The sequence below is a fragment of the Falco biarmicus genome, chromosome 8 (genome assembly GCF_023638135.1).
Source record: "Falco biarmicus isolate bFalBia1 chromosome 8, bFalBia1.pri, whole genome shotgun sequence".
Taxonomy (NCBI): Eukaryota; Metazoa; Chordata; class Aves; order Falconiformes; family Falconidae; genus Falco; species Falco biarmicus.
The window spans coordinates 2,706,932-2,722,299 of NC_079295.1; the positions used below are offsets into that span (position 1 = coordinate 2,706,932).

At 39.9% G+C, this 15,368-nt stretch overlaps 1 protein-coding gene and 1 long non-coding RNA gene across 6 annotated transcripts in view; one reads left to right on the forward strand and one right to left on the reverse strand.

The window, feature by feature from the left end:
- The window catches only part of PGAP1 (post-GPI attachment to proteins inositol deacylase 1), a 39,858-nt gene extending 32,290 nt beyond the window's left edge, over positions 1-7,568 (forward strand). For all 4 annotated transcript variants that reach the window (XM_056348481.1, XM_056348479.1, XM_056348482.1 and 1 more), the window contains one exon: positions 404-7,568. In XM_056348481.1, coding sequence (XP_056204456.1) covers positions 404-542 — 139 coding nt within the window. In that variant the 3' untranslated portion in view covers positions 543-7,568. The remainder of the gene's footprint in view (positions 1-403) is intronic.
- A 586-nt stretch (positions 7,569-8,154) lies between these two features.
- LOC130153534 (uncharacterized) lies at positions 8,155-15,222 on the reverse strand. 2 transcript variants are annotated; one of them, XR_008823435.1, is made up of 3 exons: positions 15,075-15,222; positions 12,848-13,012; positions 8,155-11,570 (listed from the first exon to the last, which is right to left on the reverse strand). It is a non-coding gene; the product is annotated as an uncharacterized LOC130153534 (long non-coding RNA). The 2 variants fall into 2 exon arrangements; XR_008823434.1 differs by having other exon boundaries at positions 8,155-13,012.
- Positions 15,223-15,368: the final 146 nt, after the last annotated feature.

Consider the following 15,368-nt stretch of genomic DNA (forward strand, 5'->3'; position numbering starts at 1 on the left):
AGTTTAGAGCACTTGGTTTTGTTGACAGGTAGAGCATTTCTTGTTCATTTATAAAATTAGTGCCTTGTGAAAGACAATAATAAGCAATGTAGTTTATCCTTCTGACCAGTACCTGTTATCTCAAACGGTCTAAAACATTAAATCTTTCTTCGCTACAGAGAACTTATTTCTAAATTAATATTTAGAATATTTTAAACTGACATTTTATTAGCCTTTTTGAAAAATTGGTCTTGCTTATGCATTGTTATTGCCCTTGCCCTTTAGACCTATTAATTCAGTTTTATAAATTAACAAAGCCTTGAAATATATAAATTAATTTTCAAAAGGAAGTGAAATATGGTATTTGCCTACCTTCTGCATGTATGGCTACAAAAATGGCGATTTTTTCTTTATATTCTTACAGTAAACTCTTGAAGATCGCAGCCAAAGTTCCACTCCCTTTGTCTGTTGCAATGTTGGCCTTTGGACGAATGCATTTATACAAAGTACCACACTTTGTAACGTTTTCTCTTCTTCTACATGTGCTGTGTTGTATTGTGTAATGTTCATTATGCATACGAAGAACAGTGCAGCCTAGAAACTTAACACTGGAGATGGGGAAAAACTCAACAAAGAAAGGCCTAGATTAATATCATCAGTAGTTTACATTGTGTGGGAAAGAAGACAGAACTGTGAATACTTTGAGAAGTTCATGGTTCTGTTCGTGTTGCTTAGAAAGATTTCATGGTGTTTATTTCCTGACTGTGAAACTCTGTGTGTGTGTGTGTGTGTGTAAGCACATAAATCATATCAGTGTAACATCTCAATCTGTTTGCCTTGTAGACACTTCAATTTTTCACTATACTTCTCTGTTGAAACAGACTTTTTTTTTTTCCCACGCAGTATGCCATACGGTGCGTATGTTCTGAACTTGCATTTCTTGCAGGTCTAAATTATGCTGGTTAAAACTCAATACGTTTCAAGCACACTGTGACTATCACAATAACTCCACAGCCACGTATACTTTTAATTATTTTATGCTACATTTGAAAGCTGCCACAGTTGTGTCTAGACAAACTAGAATGTACTGCTTATATAGAATTGTTATTTCTATCAAATCATTTGTTCAATCAGTGTGAGCTGAACATTTTTGAGATTATTGAAAGTCTTACACATTTTACTTTTTGTGAGAGTGAGAAAACAACAATAATCTGTGTAGCTTTCTATTCAGGAAGGATACCAGCAGATTCATAAACAATTTGCTGTAATGTTGTTTTAAAACATTGTCAGATTTCTCTGGAATTTTCTCAATTCTGAAACTACTTCTTGGACCTTGTCCATATGTAGAAGCTAGCAAACGATGTATGGTGTTGTGAGTTTACAGTGCAGCTGCTGTATCGCACTATATCCAAGTAGGCAAGGCAGGTTTTTTTTCCTATTGTAGACAGAGAATCAACAGTCTCATAATAGATATCCATACATGAAATTAATATGGAATAGTTACAACACTGTAAATTCATGCCCTGCCACACAGGGCTAACTTCCTCACATGGACAAACTCTTAGTAATAGTGGGAAATACTGACCATCATTATTAGCTCTGTATAAAGTATTATCTTAGTGCCTAGATGCTACAGTGACTGCCATTTATAATAAAGCCTAAAATACCTATGTGCAAGGAATCCTGTCCCCTGGGTATGTGTTTTGCCAACAGAAGAAATCTCAGTAGCCGTTAGGTTAAGATGATCTATTGATTCTGTGTAGAGATGAGCCTACTACTTGCTTCTGTGTTAGCTCTCTCCACTCTGTCCGAGATACCTGTTATCTTCATATGAAAATACTAGACCAGCTTAATCATCTTATATGAATACTAGGAGGAAATCTGCTACCCACAGTCAAAGTATATTCTTGATATATAGCAGTACAGCTAGCCTGACCCATTAATTTTATCGTATCTCATTAATCTTGCCTGAAGTGCCTCAGTTAGTTCTAGCGCGTTGTTAGGGCCAATTAAATTGAGCTGGCTGGAAGGCTTCATTCACACAGTGACTTTCTGAAATGAAGGACAGATGTGAAGTAAGCACGTGTTTTGTCGTCTTGTATCTAAGTCAGCAGTTGAAGTTATCACCGAGTCACTAAAACTGCTTTAACTGAGTAAGACTATTGTAGTTAACCAAACCACTGTCGCTGCTATCAGTAATCTATATGCTGGCGTTCTAAGTCTTCACCTTTTCTAAAAAAAAAAAGGTTCAATTATACACAGTGTTTGTAAATCAGAAGTTACTTGAATAGATTATATCATGATACTTTCTAATCAAGTGTATGCTACAGTATGTGTATATAAGAATTTGTGTGTCTAAATATACTTGTAGCTAAATCTACCAGTTGGTTTAACCTAAAAATTGCTGTCCAGACATAGAAGAATAGTTTCTCTACTTCCAAATGGCTGTGAATGAAAGATGGTGGCAGAACTGCATGGGGGCTGGTAAAAGTCCGTCTGTGAGATGTGCAGGGTCTGATTTCTGTGGAAGATAATGTTCCTTGGCCTTCGTGGTCCTTTTGGCTTACTACTGTCTGTAACTTCTGATTTTGTTTTGCTATCTTAATGGGCTCTTTATGCACAAATCCATTTGTTGGAGGTGTTGATGGAATAAAATAATAATCAGAATAAGGAGAGCAAACAGTCTCTGCATGTAGTAGCTTCCAAAATCTGCCACAATGTGAAACTTTACTGAATTACAGCAGCATAGAATAACACCAATTTTTTTCATTTAATGCTATTTTTAAAGCTGGGAATTGTATTGATAGTTGTTACCACCTTTCAAGAAATAGGTTACAGAATCTTGCATATATTGCTACCTGATTTTCAAGTTGGAGGTAGGAATCAATATAATCCTGAGTCTGGGATCCCGGATGACAGAATTTCTCACATTTCCCTCGAGGCTGCCTTTTTTCCGAGATGGTTTGCCTTCACTGGGGAAAGGAGGGGAAAGCCTTACGGCTGCTTTGGATTTACATGCATTCTGTGTCACTTGCTAGATGAAAACTGTTCTGTGTTGCACGTCTGGGTTTTGCAGTGATTGTGGACTCTGTAACCTCAGCTGTTTGAGACATTAGGTGTCTTAATCCCAACTAGATTTTTTATATAATCAGTGAAGGGGGACAGGATGAGAACAAGTCCAGAGAATGATTTGTCCCGTTCTAAGAGAGGATGAATAATCCCGCTTGCTATTCTGAAAAGGATAAGATTATTTTTTTTAACAGCCTACAATTGTTTTTCAGGTAAAATACAATGATAGTTTTGTTACTTTTCCAGAAGAGGCTTCTGTTACGAGAATCTCTAGTTCTGCCACTGTTCACAATTGCAATCCCAGCAGAAACATAGGCTAACCCAGTATAAATACTTTTAATTGTGTGTATGAGGAAGTGTAAATATTACTGAAATATCCTTTATTATGAATAAGCTACATCTATAAAACAGCTTTTGGCAAATATATTCTAACGTCTTTTAATAACTTCAACTAAATTAAAATTCCAGTTTATTCTTCAAATTGTAGGTTACCTAGGCTGTGTTGGGAGGGGCTCCAAGACACAAATTAACTTGTAACAGATTAGATCTCTGCTTTAAAAGGGAAGATTTCTATTAACATGCAGACCCAAATTCTGTCATTCTCTACTTTTTCAGAAGTGGAGGTACTGATTTGGCAAAAATACTGTTCTTTATCCATGTGAAAGTTCACCACATTCAGATGGAAATTATGCCACATAATCAAGCCTTTAGGTTGAGATTAAGCCACCATTTTTTGGCTTGTACCTCAGGATGCATTCAAAATAAGAACTATTTGTGTGGCTCTTTTCTAATTTTCTTTTTTTTATAAGCTATCAGAAACAGAATAAGAAAATAGGGTAAGAACTTAAAGAACCAAATGTCACTAATTTTAGGTACGGCATATCTGTACAGCAGAATCTTTCTTTGGCAGGGGCAGGGGGAGATTTAATGGAAGCTTTTAGCGACGTCTCTGTACCTTGAATTGCTCTTGAGGTCTATAATCTTTTCTGGTTGATATGATCAAACATGTGTTCCTCATAGTCTTATCATGCTGCAATCATAATAGCTACACCTGTAGCTAACAGTTCATAAAAGGTCTGTATCTGGTAAGGAAAAACTGTTACCTCTTAACTGGCATTACCAAATGTACCTTGAAACTGAATGAATGGGTGTTGTCCAAAGGTGGTATTTTCTGTTTTGATTTAAAAGTTGGTTGCCGTATGTCATGTTTCAGCATCCTGTTAAAAGGATTGGGGTTTGGAGTTTTGATTGTGGTTTTGTTTGTTTTGTTTTAAAAAAAAATATTGCAGTACCTGGAATTTAAGTTAGTATTATTTCTAATATTTAGAGTTCTGCTCTGATTTGGGTTTCGAATAGAGCTGATACATTTAGTCATTCATTCCAAAATATGACCTTGCTAAGTTTTAAAACAAACAAATAACACAACAAAACCCTAAACAATGTAGTAGTCATGTGTTGCAGAAGACATAGAGGCTGCCTGTATGTCTAAGTGAACTTTTCAACTATAACCTAATTGGGCTACCTTTAATGTCAACATTAAAAAAAAAAAAGATGAAATGTATTGATGCTTAAAAAAACCCAAAAGCATTGTTGCTTATGTCAGTATTTGGCATGAAGTCTAGTTTTCCATGTGTTTGCCAGTAACAGGTTATGAACTTGTTACTTGACTTTTTTCTGAAATCTGATACTTCTGCTTCTAAGCTTTGATAGGAGAGAATAAAGTTGATCGTGTGCTGTGAATAAATGTAAACATCTGAGAAGCTTTCATTTGATCAAGTTTATTTCAATACTGATAAGTGTGTTTAGACTTTTGTCTTACTGATGCTGAGAAAAACCCAGCCATTTACAGACCTTCAATACTCTTGAGTTACTGAATATGTTTTTAGAAGTGGTTAAAGTGTCTGTACAATAATTGCACTGCTGTTTTAAGTCACTAAGCTACCAGAAAATTTTTAGCTGTAAAAGAAACTAAATTTTTAATGCTTACTTTCCATTTCGTGATCAATGTTAGTCGCTTAATTTACAGCTTTGACTTTTTACATCTCTCTGGGAGACAATCAAGCTAGGTTTTATAAGCACTTAGCACTGTACTGGAAAAGGTTTTAAAACTTGCATCGCTGTTCCTTTAGGGGAGACCTGCTTTTGTCACCAAAGCTACATGCTGCTCTCTTATACCTCTGGAAATGTGTGCCAATGAATGACAACTGAAAACAGATTCATTTTTATGTTGAAGTAAAATGGGGTTTTGACCTTTTTTTAGAGCCAGAACTTTAAGCTAGTATTCATAATAGAAACCTTAAAATCTCTAAAAGCTTATTTGAAAACCTTTTAAAAATATTTTAATTTTCTGATGTATATTCTTATTTACAGAAGAATGTATTTAAAGCTTTTAATCGGCTCATTTATTTTAAAGCCTAAATAAAATACATAAATTTCATCTTGTTATTAAACATTACTGCTTTTAAAAGTAAATTTTAAGCACTTAAGGAGACAACTCTATAGCCCTTACTTAAGCAAATCTGCGCAGCACCTCAGTTTTTCAAGTATCTAAGCAATAGCTGCCTTGAATATGTGCTTATTGCCTTGTAGCACAGAAACCTGAGTCAAAGCTGTGACGTTTCGACTCCAATTTTGCTTAAGATTTAGGGTCTCATTCTGCATTCTTAAATACTCACACTGTCATAAACAAATCTTGTGAGCGTGGCCTCTGTGCGGTTATTGGCAGGTTGCGGTTTCTGTAGGAAGCGGTGTGGTATCGGAGAGTTTTGTGTCTATGTAGGTCGGGAGTGGCGCATGCAAGCTTGTTTTGCCACACAGCATTCCAGTTCCTCCTTCCATACACAGGTATCCTTGGTTTGCGGTGTCCTGCCGCTGTCGTACTAAACGGAACGTTCGCAGGAACAGTGACTGCCCGAGTGAAGTTAAACAGCGGCTGCCTTGCACACTGTTGTGCTATTGCAGTTTTGCATGTTTGTTGAAATACCAGCAAAGACACTTTTTCCCCCTCTGACTTAAATAATTTCAGGGCATATATATTAAGTATTGAACATGCAAGTGTGTTGATTTTTAGTTTTATAAAATGTTAAGTGCACTATTTGGGGACCAGTTCAGGCTTCAGTTATTTTCCACTTAAGTCATTTCAGACTGCAGCACCTGACAACTTAAATATTTTACAGAAGTCTACAAGTAGTTAGACATGACATGTATAATTAGAGTGCCAGACCAAAACTGACATGTGAAATTATCCACTGTGACTTTAAACTTGTAGCTTTCTAGAGCAAAAAAAAAATTAAAAATACTGTGCCTTAAACCAGTTAATTAATACACTTTAATACACTTTAGCTGTAGCCTGTGGACTTCTGTAGCCTTACATTTGATTTTTGAAGTTGACCAAATATGTGTGTGGATCATACTGAAACTTGGTTTGGGGAAAATACTGTAAAAAAATTTTGACCCCCTTTTTACACATACAGAAATGAAGATTTATGACAAGTAACAGTATATTTGTGGTTTGGAATCACACCAACCAAAGTCCAAAAGTTATAGCTGAATTAATTTCTCAAGTCTTTCCATTGTGACTAAAAGAAAAATAAGGAAGGAAAACTAGTCTTATATCTGTCTCGACTTGGAAGTGTGTGAGTCAAATTTTTTTTTTTAGGAAATGTTGTTCTTTAATTTCTTCAAAATAAAAACCAAAATTCTCTAATTGTAATTTAAGCAAAATATTGTATTTAAGCCATTGAGTATCAATATTTATGCCAGCGTGAGAAGAAAACTGAATGGGGGTGGGATTGGTTAGTTCTATTAAAGGTCCAGAAGTTTTGAATAATGGACTTCACTTTTTTTTGAAAAATATTCATATCTAAAACTCTGAAAGGTTTTAGGGGGGGGAAGGTCTATACCTTCTGTTCTTCTCAGTTCATTAAAGAAAACCAGAAATAGTCACGATCTTAAAATCTTGGTTTGATATAGTATAAGGATTTCTTAAGTATATTTTTGAATACAAAGAGCAGCCACTGGCTTTCCTTATGTGTCTCTGCAGGATTCTTTGTATGTTTTGAACAAATCTTCCCAAATTGTGACTTTTTTCCTCCCAGTATTAGTACCGTGTAACACTGAATCTTGAATAAAGATGCCATCTCAAAGCTTCTCATTGGACTCTGGATATTTAGATATGCACACAAAGTCACTGCATGTCAGATATCCAAGTAATTGTTTGAAGCAATACAAATCAAAGTTATTAACCTTTTATTGAGAACTAACTTGAATGTGGCTACTACAATGCTGCTGACACTGTGGCACAACAGATAACATGCAGGTTTTGTGTCTTCCCTGTTACTTCTGTATGCTAGTTTAGGATTTATAAAATCTCTCATTCTGGTGACCTAACTTCTTTCTTTTGTGATGATGTTGTTTCAGTAATCCTAGCCATTGCTAATTTCCTAGCTACAGGAATATTCTAGTATTAACATCACTGAGAGAGCAGAACTACCTTTAAGGCTTTTATGTATTATGATTAGTCTAGAAAAACTGTAACCTAGGTTTAGTAACTTGACTCCCTACTTGGCTTTTAATTGTTTTTCCAAGCACAAAGACAGAATAATGCTGGCCAAAATACCTGTTTTGGGTAATGAGGTGTGTGTGCACACTGGTTTTTTGTTTTGTTTTAAGAGGACTTAAAACTTTGAAGAACACATGTAATTTTGGAGAAAATCTATTGCTTCACAAGCAACTGGGTTTACATGTTTTTAACTTCCTCTTTTTCACTTCTTACAGAGCTAGTGTAAATCTGGTGTTGTAGGTGGAGCTAACTCTACAAGAGATGTTGACGGGGTCTTACCGAGAAGTTTGACTAATGCTATAATAAATTATTGTCCTTATTAAAATGCTTATAACTGAATTCTCAGATACAGGTCATGCAATATGCAATAAGCTTTCGCAAAGGTCTTGTCTTGTGAGATGCTGAGAAACTTTGGAGAATAGGTATCTTCAGCTAATGTTGAAATTGCTGAAATCTCAGAATCTTTTAAAACCGTGCTTTTAGATACTGGTACTTTTTTGTTGAAGTAGAGGGCAACTTGAGTGGGAGCTACTCTGGGGTGTTTGTATTCTGTTTGATGGTTTCCCTGTCTTCAGTATATGCTTCACTTTTTTTTTTTTTTTTTAAACCTAAGCATGCATGACTTCGAGTACACTGTATAGCATATGCTTTGTTAAATAAACACTTCTGTATACTTTTGTATGGTGTTCTAACATGGTTGCATTATACAAATGGTTGTAATTCACAAAAAGTGCCACTTACTGGTCATACTCTGTAGAGTGTTGTGAATGTTACTTGTACTTCTGTTGTACAAACATGCTAATGAGTGTCGTGATGAATGTTTGCCTTTAGTCTTTGCTCAGGTACTCATGTGGAGCAGTTTGGTGCTTTTCCTTCTAACTTGTAATACTTGGGATTCTAAGCAGAAAATAAAACTAGTGAACAAAAGTGTTGTGGTTAGAGCAGTATTTTAAATAACAGACACTTTTTTTTTCCCCATCTTAAATGCAATAAAGATCATACTTGAGGAAGATTCTCTCAATATCTTGAGTCGCGTACCTTAGGCTGCTATACCTGCCTTACTATCATGAATGGGAAATGCAATAAAATGGAAAAGTTTGGTGAATAATATAGTTTATACAGAGCATCATGTATAAAAACTGTCCTCAGCTAAACTAATCTGGTTTAAATTTTTACCTTTTTGAAGTAACTTGCGTGAAACTGAACAAATGACGCTATGAGCATTTTCAGCTTCAGTGCAATTTAATTCAAACATATGGATATTACTTACTGTGCCATAAGGGCTATATAATTAGTATAGCCACTTTCAAAAGATTCGGTTTACTGAAGACGTGTGTCTACATACCTACTTTGTCAAGAAAACCTAGTGCTTAAATTTGGCTGCATTAAAAAGGCAGCACACTAGCTTGGAAAACATTTGTTAAACTAGTTACTGTCCTCAAAGGAGGATGCAATTTTGTTCCAATAGTGTAACTATACTAATAATATTTGAGTATGACTCTGTTGCAGTTACATTTGACTTTCACTGAAGGAAAGAGCTATAATGAAATTATTTAACAAAAAAAACCCAAACAAAAAAACACCAAACCCCACACATTAAAATGAGCACTAAATCTAACCAGACTTTTCACTCAGTTTCTCAAACACTTTTAGCTCAGGAAGCAACAATACAAATTTGTAGGCTTTTGTTTTTAAGAGGGCTCACAGAAAATATAAGCTGATTGAGTATCTTGCATATCTGCATGCTTCGTCAGTCAAACCAAACTCTCTAAATTCTTGCAGTAATAGAATTTGTTTCAAATTTACAGATTTCTTTGCTATGTTTTACTAGCATATATTCCCCCCCCCTTTTTTTTTTTTCTTTCAAAATAAAAGTAATAAAAGAATTGGAGCAGGTGTGTGTGTGTGTAAGAAAACCACCTGCTGTTCTGGCCTTTTTTTTACCTTTTTTTAAAGCTAATTAAAGAACTAAAATCTAATCCCAAGCCTTTTCCCTTTCCTGTCACTTCCTCTAGTGGAACGTATTTCTACTTCTGGTTGACTTAGAAGGTAAATTACACACAAAATTAAAGTAGAAATAAGTATCTACCTAGAAAATCAACAAAGTTCCCTTGCACTGGGGCCTGCCTTTTTATAAGTTCTTCTGTTGCTGCTGCTGTTCTGGTTCTTGGGTCTACTCACTGGAAGTTGTCTATTATGAAAAGTAATTGATGGCTTTTCATGGATTTTTCTCTTGTGTACATGTGATTTTTTTTTTTTTTTAATTCCAAGTCTGTAGAATAACATGCAAGCTGGATAAATTGACTTGTGTTTTTATATGTTACTGCAGTTACGAAAATAATACTGCTAGGATTTTGTTTAGTGTGTGGTTAGTGAAGTTTGGATGTTCACAACTTTGCCTGCCTGGAAGGGTGGTGTTATGGTTTTGGTTTGCTTTCAAAGTTTAAACAAAAGACAGACATAAAGCTTCTAGTCAGAAATAAACATCTATAATCTGGAATAAGTTAATGGCCAAAAATCTTTAGTTTAAACATGTCTATTTAGAGCTCTACTTTATGTGATACTAACTGAAGTATCATCTAAATAGTGGAGAGAAGACTTAAGCAAATCTTAAGCAAAAAATCTGAGCAGCTGTTAGATGAAGAATGCTATGAAATAAAGCCCAGGTTAATTAGCATAGCCCTCTTTGCAGTCTTTGTCTCAGTTTCTAGTCTGATGGGAAGATACTGCCTGCCAATAAAGTCAGGGTAGGAAAGCAACACTCCCATTAAAACGTTATGGTTTTGGACCTTGAAACAGACCTTAAATTGCCCTCTCTCTCTCCAGCATCCAGAAAATTATATACCTCATCTTACTCAAAAACCATTCAACCAGCTATAGTTATCTGCTAGTCACCATGCCGGAGATATGGCTAACTAATTTTCATTAAAAGTAATATTTTGATAAAACTCTTTTATCTCTACTGGGATTTGTTTTTAACGTGCTATATGCTTACCAGCGATTTTCTGCAACGTGGATTAGGGAGGAGGAATTTGCACTGCGCTGTTCGATAGCAACAGGTCTTAATACTCTTAAGGATGAAATTCTCAAGGGTCTTTATGTCATGGATGGAAATGGAATCATTACTGTATTTTTGAACTCCTGCTAACGTCATTGACACCCACCTACAGTCCACTAGAAATATAAGTGCAGAGATCGGTTTGTTCGCAGATTACAAGGAGACTAACCAAGAAGGGGCAAGCCAGAGCCAAATTCACTGGTAAGCTTTCTTTTAAAGAACGTGAAAGGGAGAATTATTTTTTTTCTTTTTTTTTTGCCTTCAATCAAGTTTTGAAATGGGTCTTTAGTTTATTATGCCAGGTTGTATTATTATTGCACTTATTAATATATGTAGTACCATTTAATTTCATGCAATTTAAAAAATGGAGCTATCTGGATCTCAAGCCATATTTTTGCATTCTCCTTGGAGCGCACAAAGATCTGATGCTGTAACTGATTAGCCAATGAAAATGGCTGCGTGTAGTAACAACTCTAAATTTACAAATGTAAATATTTTGTGTTAAATGTCATACTAGTCCCTCCCAAAAATAAAACCCAGTGTCTAGGAATAGCTTTGGTATGGGAAACAATTCTTTAGAATAATTTGTTCTACCTTAATGTACTAGGAAAACAAAAAAAAGTCGCTAGTGCACAGGTGTAACCCGCAGGAGGCAGGTCTTCCTTGCCACACACAAATTATTTCCAGCACTCCACTGGATTGTCATGCTTGCTCTGTTTGTTACCAGTGACAGCTCTGTAGAACTTAAGGAGTCTGGTTCATTGTCCTTCTTGCAGATAGTCTGTTATCTCTTCAACATGTGGAAAGTGGTGCTCCTGGGTCTGTACACAGTATTGGCTGTGAGAGGGCTGGCAAAGGGTGCTCCTTTCCAACCAGAAGAAAAATGGAAGCCTCTAGATAACCCTAGAAACAGAGACCTGGTAAGGAAATGCTGCAAGAAAGATAGCCTACGTTTTGTGTGGGGGTTTTATTTTCCATCATGAGAATTTCTGTCTTCTAAATTTAAAGGTAAGAGAGGTAAGAGTGGTCCTTTAAGTGCAGCATTAGTAACCGCGCCCTTTGTATAGTCAATAACCACAGCTGGATGAGCATTCCTCAGTCAAGATGTACCCCTTAACTGAAAAAAATTTCTCAGTCTGCAGTAATGTATAAAACTTCCTTCTGTCTCCATCCAGCAGCTTTAGGTTTTTAAAAAGGCATTTTGATTACACAACCACTTGTTGTATGAAACAGAAGAGGAGTGAGTATTCCATTTCTCTCCAGGGTGTACTCTGTTAATCGCATGTTGTTTTGTCTTCTGGGAGTACAAGTTCACATCTGACACATTGTCATGAATCGTGGCTAAAGATCTGAGAGTTCATTACAGCTAAGAAAATACCATTAAGAGAACATTTGCAAGACCTTATAAGAAATTTGCAAAGGAAAAAACCCCAATTTCCCACAACTCTTCACCACTGTTTTAAGAACCATTAATTTCTACTTTTGAGCAATCTGAGAGGCCAGTTCAAATCAATTGCCCACTGTTGCTAACTCTTTAGAGAACATGTCTCTTAGAGAAACACGTAACAGAACTCTGCAAGGGTTTTGCTGTGCCTGTTTTATAAGGAGTAAAGTTTAAATCCTCTGTGGTTCAGTGGGGAGCATCGGTGATGAGTAAACAGTTGGATGCTGTGGACACGTCTGGCTGGAGCAGATATGTCTGAATTATTTTGCCTATATTGTACCAGTTTATGATCAAAATAGAGGATTTCATCCCACACAGGAACAAATATTACACCTACTTTTTGTCAGTAGAAATTATTAATCTCTTTTTGGCATGCTCTGTTTTCACATATGCAATATGTTCAGTTTTTCAGAACGCTCCAGGCTTATTTTTCGGGCAGGGGTCTCGATCTCAGAAAGTTTCCAGCGACTTTCACTATGAACAATGAAGGACCGAGGCCCGTCATGTTCTACTCAGATCCTATTGCTTCTGCGTTTGCAGATTATGAAGAAAGGAAAAATTCTTTTCCAAGTTATTTCAAAGGCTGAAAGATGCTGCTGACCAAGGTAAAAGAGGATGCTTTTTCCTCTAATGTTGTTACATGTAACCAAGTGAAAGATTTGGATTCAAGTGATTCTTACTTCTGTCTGAAGTATAAAAACAACTCCTTTTTCAGAAGAAATTAAAAATATAGTACCTTAACTCTTGTCTAAAGGTGGTTTAAAATTGTTGAGGTCGAGATTTATAAGGTATTTACTGCTTTGGTAAAATAACACATGGTGCTCGTGCAGACCTATGTAGACTATGCTTTTTTCTTTTTTCCTTTTTTCTTTTTCTCCCCTTTTTCATGTGGTGAAGAATTCTGAAAACATACAGATAATAGAGAACACAGGTTTTATTTAGGTACTTGGTATCAGTAAAATTATGAATTGAGACTAATGGTTTCCTGTCATGTATGTATATTAAGAAAATTAATTTAGACTTAAGATACTGCACTAACAAAGTATACGTTATCTTTTACATCTTTGTCTACTCATGCCGTTACCCTTTCCTACCACTAAAATTAAAGGTTGATAAAAGGATTGCACCTCTCTGTAAATATGAAATAAAGCGGGTCAAGTGTGCACCATTAGTAAATCCAGACAGCTACTTTATCTATGTATAACCATCCTCTGTAACAAATAAATCCTTTTATATCTCACTTTGAGAGCCAATGAGTACTGGGAATTCTGAGGCAAGATAAATCATTGTTATCTCCCATTTTTCAAACAGTTGAAGATTTCAGTAAGATTTGAATCTAAGCATTTTAAAAGAGATTAATTTGTAATCAATATTCACCTCAGGATTCTGAGCTCTGCCCTGCTCTCTGCCTGCTTAACCACATCTCGTTTTGTAACCTAAAGCACAGCTCTGCTATCCTTATCATCGTGAATCACGGCAAAGACCGCACCCAAATACTGACCCCAGGTTCTCTTTCTGCCACATTTTTGTGTCAGGGCAAAGCCCAATCCCACCGCACCCGGGCACGGTGCATGAGGCACGTGGAAAGGGCCGTTAGGAGGGGTGCTGTGCCGGCTGGCAGGGCTACAGCACCAGTGGAGCAAGTGCTTGTCGCTGGGTGCTCAGCGCGGTCCCAGCGGCTCTCGGCGCGCAGAGCTGCTCCCGGAAGGGCTGGGGCGCCCGCGGGGCAGGGCTGTGCGCGGCTGCTGCCCGCGGGGCGGCGGATGCTGCTGGATTTGTCTCGCATACTTTTTGTTTTCCCCTTTGCCCCGCTCCCCCCCCCCCCTTTGCCCCGCTCCCCCCCCCCCCTTTGCCCCGCTCCCCCCCCCCCTTTGCCCCGCTCCCCCCCCTTTTCGCCCCGCTCCCCCCCCTTTTCGCCCCGCTCCCCCCCCTTTTCGCCCCGCTCCCCCCCCTTTTCGCCCCGCTCCCCCCCCTTTTCGCCCCGCTCCCCCCCCTTTTCGCCCCGCTCCCCCCCCTTTTCGCCCCGCTCCCCCCCCCTTTTCGCCCCGCTCCCCCCCCTTTTCGCCCCGCTCCCCCCCCTTTTCGCCCCGCTCCCCCCCCCTTTTCGCCCCGCTCCCCCCCCCTTTTCGCCCCGCTCCCCCCCCTTTTCGCCCCGCTCCCCCCCCTTTTCGCCCCGCTCCCCCCCCTTTTCGCCCCGCTCCCCCCCCTTTTCGCCCCGCTCCCCCCCCTTTTCGCCCCGCTCCCCCCCCTTTTCGCCCCGCTCCCCCCCCTTTCTTCCCTCTCTGCCCCCCCCTTTCTTCCCTCTCTGCCCCCCCCTTTCTTCCCTCTCTGCCCCCCCCTTTCTTCCCTCTCTGCCCCCCCCTTTCTTCCCTCTCTGCCCCCCCCTTTCTTCCCTCTCTGCCCCCCCCTTTCTTCCCTCTCTGCCCCCCCCTTTCTTCCCTCTCTGCCCCCCCCTGTTTCTTCCCTCTCTGCCCCCCCCTGTTTCTTCCCTCTCTGCCCCCCCCTGTTTCTTCCCTCTCTGCCCCCCCCTGTTTCTTCCCTCTCTGCCCCCCCCTGTTTCTTCCCTCTCTGCCCCCCCCTGTTTCTTCCCTCTCTGCCCCCCCCTGTTTCTTCCCTCTCTGCCCCCCCCTGTTTCTTCCCTCTCTTCCCCCCCCCTGTTTCTTCCCTCTCTTCCCCCCCCCCTTTTCTTTCTTCCCCCTTTTTCCCTCTCTCCTCTTTTTCAGGCACCAACTCCGGAGCTCCAGCCGGCCGCCCCCCGCCCCGCGCCCCCGCCCCCGGCTGTGCCCAGGCCCCGCCTCCCTCGCCGCGCTGCTCCCGCCCCGGCACCCGCTGTCCCGCTGCCGCCCCCGCCCCGTGCCCAGCGGCGGGGGTCGGCCCGTGCGAGCCAAGGGGCAGCGCCCAGCGCGCTCAGCGCCGCCCCGTGTCTGTACCGCGCCGTGAATAAACGTCTCCCTTTGGGTTACCGGAACGAGGCCTCCTGAGGTGTTTTGCGCCGGTTCTGCCGACGTTCTGTTACCGGAAGGCTTCTGGTGCCCCGGGGCGGCGCGGCGGCCTCGGCCGGGCCCTGCCCGCGCCAGGGTGGGGTTCGTACGCTGCAACTGCGGCAGCCCCGGCGTCAGGGGGGACAGAGCCGGGCCGTACCGGGGCGCTCCCCCGCCGCGCAGCTCCTGGGGCGCGGCCGCCCGGCCCCGGGCGGCGGCGCGGGGCCGGAACTCCTGCGAGCGGGCGCCGTAGCGCGGCGGGCGCCATAGCGGGAG